Source organism: Protomyctophum bolini (genome assembly GCF_963924005.1).
Source record: "Protomyctophum bolini genome assembly, chromosome: 17".
Lineage (NCBI taxonomy): Eukaryota > Metazoa > Chordata > Actinopteri > Myctophiformes > Myctophidae > Protomyctophum > Protomyctophum bolini.
The window spans coordinates 26157330-26167894 of NC_137878.1; the positions used below are offsets into that span (position 1 = coordinate 26157330).

The following is a 10565-nucleotide window of genomic DNA, read 5'->3' on the forward strand; positions in this document are numbered from 1 at the left end:
TTAAGGAGGTATATAAGACAATCAGTATCAGTCCTTTTGGGCTTTAAAAACGTCAACCGGTACCGGTCCGCTTGCATTTATACAGCGAAGGTTTGAAAACCGATATAGGGATAATAACTACGATAATCATGGGCCGCAAAAATAACAATAATAATATTGTTTTCCGGTTGGTGAATTGATGTTTCCATACTACACATGTGAGTTTGGATGGGATGTTAACCTAGTGGAAAGTATTGACATCTACCAGGCAAGCCCACACACTGACAATCAATCAATTAATCAATCCTTTTGATAGGACACTGCCATGGGTTGACCCTAAAGACAGAACTCTTCTCTATTAGAGACTGCGTTAATGGCGATACAATGCTGAATGTTAAAAACACCTTTCTTAAGTCACACATCCCTCCATCTCACTAACAGATACCTCATATTTACATAGAAAAATGCGGAGAGATATTTAACTCAGCAAGTATAAAAATTGACACGTCAGAACTGGACTGTAACTAATTTCCTAATTTGAACATTCCAGAGTTAAATGAACACTTCAGATTTAGCTGTGTACAGTACTCAACTCACCGCAGAGTGTGTGTGTGTGTGTGTATGTCTCTCTCTATCTAAGAGGAAGCTTGTATGACCAAATTCATTAAATACCAGCCGCTCCAGCTTATGATCACAGAGATATAGGTATATCTACATGTGTTCATCTTTGGCAGCAATATTCAGCGCAATCTCTTCTATCATTGGTAGCTGCCAAAGCCGCTGTTACTTGTACCCCTCTGAGTGGTGTTTGGGTAATTGTCCAAGATTTGCTGACAGTAGATGTTTTACAGCAACTTGTAAATATTTGTGTCCTTGAATTGTATCTCTTATGTGGACATAAATAAATTAAAGTGTGTGTGTGTGTGTGCGCCTACCTAGCTTGCTGCCGGTTGCACTGGGCCGGCGGGCAGCAGAGGACTCGCTGGCCTTCTTGGGGACTTTGGGGACCTTGAATGCGGTGGGCCTGTTCCCACTGTCCACACTGTCGTCATCCTCAAAGCTACGGTCTGGAAGACAAAACACACCACACCGTTAACACACTGCAGTCACACTGTGGGAAAGCAAACTTTATGTAGAGACTCAGACAACAACATTTCTGTCAGGCAGAAACCTCCTCTTATCTCCAATATTATTCATTATAATTATAACATTATAACGTGTTGTGTTTTTCAGTAAATTAATGTCCTGATCATACTACAGCGTTAGCCTGGCTAGTACACCAGACTCCTGTCACACTGTCGTACCGAAGGCAATTCGTTTATGACACCGGCAAATTCGCGTCTGGCCGCTGCGAGGTTACTACAGCGTCTCACAAAGCATGTTGACATGCTGCAACTTTTTAATTTTTTTATTTGAATCCTGAAAAGTAACAGCTTTGGAACATATGCAGTTTCCACCCGACAGAGAAGATATATATGCCATATACGACAGTTTTATGCATAGAAATATATAAATTATACTGGAGCAGACACAATTGCGTTCTAATATGGTTACACTAAGCTATATGTGTGGCTAGTGCAATAGAATTTTGTTGCATTATCACACACACACAATTCCCCCACTTCAGCACTATTTTATACTTTGCGTGCGACAGTCAGTGACGCAGGGCGAAAATAGCCAATCTAGCCCATCTGCAAGATCTATTCTAAAGGCTCAGAGAGCTGTAGATCTTCTACTTGCCCAAAATGGAGATGCCAAGTTGAAAGTGGATTAAACACACTAAAGAAAATAGTTCTTTCATTGCATTCTGCATGTGTGTGTGAAGGGGGGTGGATAGAAAAGAAACAGCTGACAAAAGAGGGAAGAATAATGCACACAGAAAGAGGAGACGGTGTGTAGAGCCTGGTCAACACACTGGCCAGTTATCATTGCGTGCACGCACCCACGCGCACACACACACACACACACACACACACACACACACACACACACACACACACGCAATCAAGATATCCACCCACAGCCAGTGACAGTCAAGACATCCACCCACACAGCCAGTGACAGTCAAGACAGTTTTACAGGCTAGCAAGAAAGAAATGCTCTGTCTGTACTCTGTAGACTAGAGGCTATAGAGAATGAGAGTCATCGTTTGACACTGACTGAGGCTAGCTTAGACCTTTTAGCATCCTTAGACCTTAGCAACGTTGCTACTATGAAGAACAAACACTTTGTTGTGGAAGACAACATGCTAGGTGTATGGGTGCGTAATATGCACCATGCATGCACGCACCAAACGTGCATGTGCTACTCTCACACACACTAACCGAGTACACGCAACCTCACACATACACACAGTGGAGATGTACTAAGAGTGCTTGGTCGAGGAGGAATGCAGTTACACGCCAGTTTCTCTGACAACGAGCTAGCTATGCATTGTGAACTGCACCATAGCCACCACCCTACTACACCTCCACTCATGTATCATCACACAGTCACACACACACACACACACACACACACACACACACACACACACACACACAGTCAACATGCAAACATCATTGACAGTCAGCTGTGTGTACACAAAACAGCAGCCATGGAAAAAGCAGACCTCATTACTGCACGTCAAAACGCTACTGTACGCATCAGGAGGAATTTGACGAGCAGCCGTGCACACAATGTCTGCGCGCACGCACAAACACACAAGACTCACAGTCACAGATGCGCTGGCAGATGAGTCGTCTCATGACTCCAAGGAGGGCGTGGTGTTTTTGGGGCGCCCCCCCTCCCTCTGTTCCGAGCCGTAACCCCAACACACACACACCTCACATGCACCTCCTGGTGCCGAGGAGGAAGCGGTGACACCAACACCACACACCCTCACCGCTGCCTGTAAACCCCTTCACCCAGTCTACTGCCGGCATTTTCTCTCTCTCTCCCTCCCTCTGTCTCTCTCAGTCACTCTCTCTTCTTTCCATTCTACATCCAATCCACAGCAGCCTTGTAGCCAATCAAAGGAGAGATGACATCATAGGCAAGCAGCCAGTGCGGAGGCTGCGCGTGTGTGTGTGTGTGCGCGCGCGAGAGAGAGAGAGAGGGACATACACACACACACACACACAGAAAGTGAGAGAGACACCCCAGGAATATTAACCAGGTTATTCTGTAACCCTGCCAGGCCAGCTGAGCTAACCTAAACCCCTTAGCATTGACCGCTCACACACACGTTTGCACGTCGCACACACACACCTTGCAGGCGCAACAATACATCATTTAACTCACAATACAGTAGTAATAGTTAGTACACTCACTGCATATTATCGTCTGTCGGCTGGAATATATTATGTACCAAACTGTGAGCTTGTAGATCTGCTACTTTTGATGTGATGCTGTAGTATGATTGTTTTTTCCTGTGGTCATATTGAATTTTGTCGTTATTCTTCATGTCATGTCTAAAGTTGGATATGAATTGATCGCAAGGGCCTAAATGGAAACGATGCTTGTTTTTTTTAATGCTATCTGTTGCTGGTTTTTTTACATTGCTGTCTAATAAAATAATCAATCAATCAAGTAATCATTTACGGAAAAACACACAAAAAGTTTCCGACCAACAGCAACGATATATTGTTAACACCTTGTATGTCCAAAGCTGTTACTCTTATTATTTTAAAAGCATTTAAAAATAGAGAAAATAGCAGACCTAGCAGATGTGCCATTTTAACTAGTACATTTGTGTGACACTGTTGTATGATGAAGTCATAGGGTCAGTAGGGTATTTCATTCACAGAAACACAGATAAAAGGTTTCTGCCCCGACAGCAACGATAATGTCTCAATTACCTGGTGGACTAGAACACACACACACACACACACACAGAACAAAGGCTGATGTGATGGTGACAAAGGAGGGGACGTGTGGAGGAAGGCCACACCCCACCAGCTGAGACCCTGTCCCCCCACACCATGACAAACGCCCATCTCATATTATGTAACATACAATATTAATAAGGTGTAGGATCATCATTTAATAGCAGCCTCGTGTTTATTTTAACAGAGCACCAATAATGTTGTTGTGTTGCCCTGCAATCATTGTTCCTCCATGACTGACCCAAGGGTCAGGTCACAGAGGTCAAAAGGTCAAGGCTGTCTAGGGCCACTCCACTGTCCCAGAACTCAAATTAGCCATCACGTTACCACCCATTATCCAATGACCTACTGTCCTACTTACTACCAATGGATTTACTCTCAATTACGGTACAATTTAGGCATTTTAGCAGACGCATTTAACCCATTAACAAATGCCTTCTAAATCCCGACAGCTTTCTGAAAAACCCATGTTTCCATGTCAAGTCATTCTCAAACATTTTCATGTCAAGGACCACTAAAAATATATTTAATTGGCCGCCGACCCCCAAATGAAAATATGTTGTTCCAGGGACTGCCCAGAAGCAAAGATTTGTACCACATTTTCACGATTTTTCAAAAATCGTCAATTTTTAATTTTTCAATAAATATAACATAATGGTTAAAACACCAAAAAGGGTTTGCGTACTGAATGGGTTAACGAAATACATTTATTTTATTGAAAAATAACAACAACGACAATTTGACGATTAAATATGACGGTTATTTCAAAATACATCGCACGAAAAAGATATAATTAGTAATTAAAATGACTCATTAGGCCTGACAGGTAATTCATTTCAAATTAACGTCAGGCCTAATGAGTTTCTTCACTATAAAAATAATTTACATGCACACTAAAACCATGCTTACTGGGAATAATCAGCTAAAGGGAGCTAATTCTGCACAGTAAACAGATTTACTGTAGGGCTGTTGTGCGGACCTTTGACATGTTTACATGTACCACCAGGTACAGCATGCGTGTAACGTTATCTTCTGAACCAATAATCTGGTTGTGGCAATAAAATCAGATTAACCCATTTAGGTCTGACGTCAAAATAAAAAAACGTTCGCTCTGAAAGAATATATATATACAAAGATAGCAGACCTACAAGCTCGTGGCACGCTATGAACTTGTAGATCTACTATTTTTCAATAGCTAAAGTATACTGTAACATAATGCTTAGTTAAAACACCAAAAGGGGTTCCCGGTTTAAAAGCTTACATAAGGCTGCCCAATGAATTGAAAATAATCATGAATCTTTATTTTATGCAATCATTAAGCTCAGCTGGTGCACCTCGACCTCCTGGCCTCTCCATTATGTAAGGGTTAATAACCAGAACGTTGTAAAAGCCATTGGGGAGTTGAGAAACAGCATAAATCAGAGAGGTCATTACACGCCATTACACCAAATCACTGTTGATTTTACAGACTACCTTTTTTCACTGACGAAAACAAAAATAAAAACTAAGCTGTGATGACTAAGACTAAAGATACTTTGGTAGACAAAATCCACTGTAGATCAGTCGACTAAAATGTTATATTTAGTCGCCTAAAACTAAATCAAAATTTGCTGCCAAAATCAACACTGGACCAAAGATATTCGCCTTAAAATAAAATAAAAACCACCCCCGAAATTCCACCAAAAACATGACCAATAATCCTGATTACTAAATTAAGTGAAATCATCAATAAGCTCTGTTTACATGTTTTAATCAAATGTTTTTCTCCATAACAAGACCTGGAAACACTGTAAAATGAATTAAACACAGTCTCTCCTTCCTAATGTTACATGATCCTATGGCTACGTATTCGCAGACTTTGCACTTAAAAAAATAATAAGATTTAAAACAAATTATATATATATATATATATTTTCTTTTGCATCCCACTTTATAAAAACAGATGTCAGGGTGTTAAATGAACAACTCAGAATTTTCCTGTGTTTAAGGGAAAACATTAGTCTGCAGCAGTGTACATCTCTCGGATGCTTCCCCTTTCACCAGTGTTATTCACCACAGTGTGATTTTCAGTCAATGAAATTAAAAGATGGAGGAATGTTATCGAATGTGATCACGACTACAGCGGCCGTTAAGACAACAGACACGACTCATTAAACTGTGGAAGTCGTGGAGTCTGATGAGTTCAGTCCACGTCGTTGAATCAAGCCAATAGCAAGCTTAACGGGCCGGATTACGACTTTCATTCATTCATTTTATTGTTATATTAGATGTCCAGCTTCTGTCTTATCTGGTCAGAAGAACAGTGTGTGTGTGTGTGTGTGTGTACACTGTGTTTGTGTGTGTGTTCTAGTCTACCAGGTAATTGAGCCATTATCGTTGCTGTCGGGGCAGAAACCTTTTATCTGTGTTTCTGTGAATGAAATACCCTACTGACTACTTCATCATGTGTCACAGCCATGACACCACAGACACGCAGAGCAACCAAATGGACCCGTATTTGGTTACGTTCGTACCCATAAGTAAGCCTTGCCGAGCCATGAGGCTCCGATGGCGTAGCGTGCCGTGAGGCAGCTTGATGTACAAGACAAGCACACATCCTGTTCATGACGCCAGTATGTCGCAGGGACTTAACCCCCAATCTAACTCTTGAATTGATGCCGAGTGCCAAGCATGGAAGCACTGCCTTCCCATCTTTCTAGTCTTTGGTATGACCCCAGTCCCGGGATCGAACCCTGACCTCCCAGTCTCAGGGCAGACACTGGAACCACAAGGCTGGATGTCCAGCAGTGGTTCCCACTAGCAAACCACCATGGTCATCCTCCACTGAATGTTGGGGGGGGGGGGGGGGAAGATGTAGTTATTCCAACGCCTTTTTTCCAACATTTATAACACAATGTTTATTGTGCATGCATGGGAATGATGCCAAATACTAGCGTTTTTTTCATATTATTTGAAATTATACGTTGCCCTGCCTTTAACACTGAGGACCTTATATTGTTTGTGTGCACGCAAGCAAGCGAGCAACCGAGAAAGTCATTCATTTGAAGCGGCCTGTTGCCATGGTGACCATAGAGACTGGATTGGACCCTCGGGGGAACAGTAGGGTACAGAAAAGACACGCGCACACACACACACACACACACACACACACACACACCCCTACAGTATCGCATCAACAGTTGGATTTCTATCCATTGACTCACTGTGATGATTTATTGTGGTGTCATTGTGTTGCATTGCATCACCGACACATGAAACGTGATAAGCTACATCTACAAACCACACGTACACGTTCGTTCACACAGTCACACACTCACACGCACACACACACACACACGCACAAGCCCCCAACCATGCATCACACTGTGTTGCCATGGAAACTCCATCCCGTCTCCATGGAGGAGACAGGAGAGAGGAGGAGAGGATACGGTAGCAACCCACTGATCACAATGTAATGATCTCTCACAGACACACACACAGCTGCGTATGACCAGTTGGGTGCCCTAAGCATAATATCTTTGAGATAAAACATTTTAGGGCGGTTATTTTATGAATGCCATTTTAAACTTTCTCCCTATTTTTTATCCCTAACCACAAAGCTGAAAATAATATTCTTGGTGCACGACACCAGAATGCACCTACAGTACACTAAGTAGAGATCAGGCATATAACTCCAACCCTCACCCTGAAACCAATCTCTAAATCTTTAGTCCTAACCCCAACCTGTTTCAAAATTGTACGTCTACCTCTAAAAATCATCCCTATATCCCTTTCTCAGGTTATACTATACTTGTGGGGACATTTGGCTCTAGCAATCATGCGCACACACACACACACACACACACACACACACCACACACACAGCGAGAGCAAACAGCTTCCCTGATTTGTAATCCGTGTGAGAGTAATCCCTGGCATTCAGGGGCATTCATATAATCCAAACATGCTTATCGTATTAGCATGCTACTGTATGAGTGGCATGCTATTGCTGTGTCACCGTCTCTCAGTTGCGCGCACACACACACACACACACACACACACACACACACACACACAGAACAAAGGCTGATGTGATGGTGACACAGTGTGCTCGTTTCATCCTGTGGCCATATGAGGGCAGTATTGACCATTTGTCTGTCAAACCATGGCCTCTGTTCTATCAAGGTTTTTTTTTAGCTGACTGTTGCATTAAGAATTTTGACAGTTGTACCTCGGCTTTTGATTGATGCATCAAGGTATGACTACTGTAGCATCAAGCTTTTAGACTTATCAGTGAAGTCTAAAAGAGTATCAAAGTTTTGGACTGCTTAATAATGAATAAGAAAAACAACTAAGGATTCTATATTAAGACACTAGTTCTTTGACCGGGGTCCCTCAGGGGTCTATACTTCTATATCTCGCCCCGAAATAGCAGATTTAGATTTTCAGATTCAGACTTTCTGTTTTGGAACACGTTTGTCTATTTTCAAATGTTCACCTATTCTACGTGGCCAGATTAGGGATGCTATAGGGTTGATGTTTTTCAACAGAAGGGAGAGCCAATTCTATGTACATTAAATGCTATAGAAAAACACAAATTCTATATAGAGTAAATGTGTGTGTGTGTGTGTGTGTGTGTGTGTGTGTGTGTGTGTGTGTGTGTGTGTGTGTGTGTGTGCCTGTGTGTGTGCATGCGTGTGTGTGAGAGAAAGGTGGTTAACCCTTTTTGGTGTTATACTTTAGCTATTGAAAAATAGCAGATCTACAAGCTCGTAGATCTGCTATTTTGTTTTTAATCGAAGAACCACTGACATAGAAACATAGCTTTTTCAGAAAACTGTCAGGATGTAGAAGACATTTTTTGAATCTGATCTCAGGTCAAAATGGGTTTTAAACAGAACTGAAACCCAGTTCTATATAAAGAGTTGTCATTTCTTTGACTACCAGAGTCGTGTGTGCGTGTTATAGCAGCCCAGGGTGCTCCCAGCTCAGGGGAAGCTTGAAGAATGACTTGCTGTGCTGCATGTTGTTGTGTGGAGGTGGCATCATCAGCTGGCAGGGGAACAGCTAATGTCATAAGCAGTGTTATGAACCAAATCCCCACAGACAGACAGACAGAACACTCCACACTGAGGGCCCTCTGTCTGTGCCACACGTCACATGTGTGTGTGCGAGGGCACTCTGTCTGTGCCACACGTCACGTGTGTGTCTCGGTGATCTGATGGAGGCCACGGTGGGCGGCACGCGTTTAAAGTTACATGTTTTGTATGTGAAGGTACACAGTGTTTTGTATGTAAAGGTACACAGTGTTTTGTATGTGAAGGTACACAGTGTTTTGTATGTGAAGGTACACAGTGTTTTGTATGTGAAGGTACACAGTGTTTTGTATGTGAAGGTACATGGTGTTTTGTATGTGAAGGTACACAGTGTTTTGTATGTGAAGGTACACAGTGTTTTGTATGTGAAGGTACATGGTGTTTTGTATGTGAAGGTACACAGTGTTTTGTATGTGAAGGTACACAGTGTTTTGTATGTGAAGGTACACGGTGTTTTGTATGTAAAGGTACACGGTGTTTTGTATGTGAAGGTACACAGTGTTTTGTATGTGAAGGTACACAGTGTTTTGTATGTGAAGGTACACGGTGTTTTGTATGTGAAGGTACACAGTGTTTTGTATGTGAAGGTACATGGTGTTTTGTATGTGAAGGTACACGGTGTTTTGTATGTGAAGGTACACAGTGTTTTGTATGTGAAGGTACATGGTGTTTTGTATGTGAAGGTACACAGTGTTTTGTATGTGAAGGTACACAGTGTTTTGTATGTGAAGGTACATGGTGTTTTGTATGTGAAGGTACACAGTGTTTTGTATGTGAAGGTACACATATAGCCAATAAGGAGGTTTTGCACAAAATAACACCTGGACCTCTTTGGTGGGGACATAACTACAAATAAAGGTAAGAAAGCCTTCCAGCATGGAATTCTCCTTCAACATTTTTAAAGGTCTTTGCTTCTCGGGGTCCCTGGGGAAAAAATATTTTGAGGTGTGAGTCTGTGGCCAAATGCATATCATTTTATAATTTTGGGGGTCCTTGACATAACACCAGTTTGATGTCGTAACAATGCGCAGTTACTGCTGTTGCGCTGCAACATCCCCTTATCATTCACTAAACTCACCCCACACAGCCATCAGTTTTTGAGTGGTGAAACCACTCCTATAGACGAATCCAGGAACGGGTCTCATGGTCGCAGCTTACGTATTTCCTTTAGGCGGACTCGACGTAGCTGTGGGGTTTAAACCCTCACCAGGCGCACCTCTTCTACTATAGTGAACGGCAGAGTGACTGATGTTAGTCTGCCTCAAACGTCACTATTTTACACTAACATTACAAAGATGCCCAGAACATCAAGGATGAACCTGTGTAGTTTATGTACAGTAGTGGCAACATTAAAATAAAATAAATACACCACGGTGGCTGAGACCAGAGCCATTGAGTAATGGTTGAGACGAAGCAGTGAAAGGTCCTGAAAGATACATAACCAATACCCCAATACCCAATCTTTCTGTTTTATGAACACAATGCTGCTGTATTTTATACCTCATACTAAGCATTTAAAGTAATGTAATGTTAGTGTTAGTAAAAAGCAGGTAAAAGAGTAACGTTTGAGGCAGACTAACATCACTCACTCTGCCGTTCACTGTAGTGGAAGAGATGCGCCTGGTGAGGGTTTAAACCCCACAGC

At 42.2% G+C, this 10565-nt stretch overlaps 1 protein-coding gene across 23 annotated transcripts in view; it reads right to left on the reverse strand.

Moving 5' to 3' along the window:
• clasp2 (cytoplasmic linker associated protein 2) overlaps nt 1-10565 on the reverse strand; it is a 117027-nt gene that overhangs the window by 63256 nt on the left and 43206 nt on the right. For all 23 annotated transcript variants that reach the window (XM_080787901.1, XM_080787915.1, XM_080787912.1 and 20 more), the window contains one exon: nt 915-1046. In XM_080787901.1, coding sequence (XP_080644027.1) covers nt 915-1046 — 132 coding nt within the window. The remainder of the gene's footprint in view (nt 1-914; nt 1047-10565) is intronic.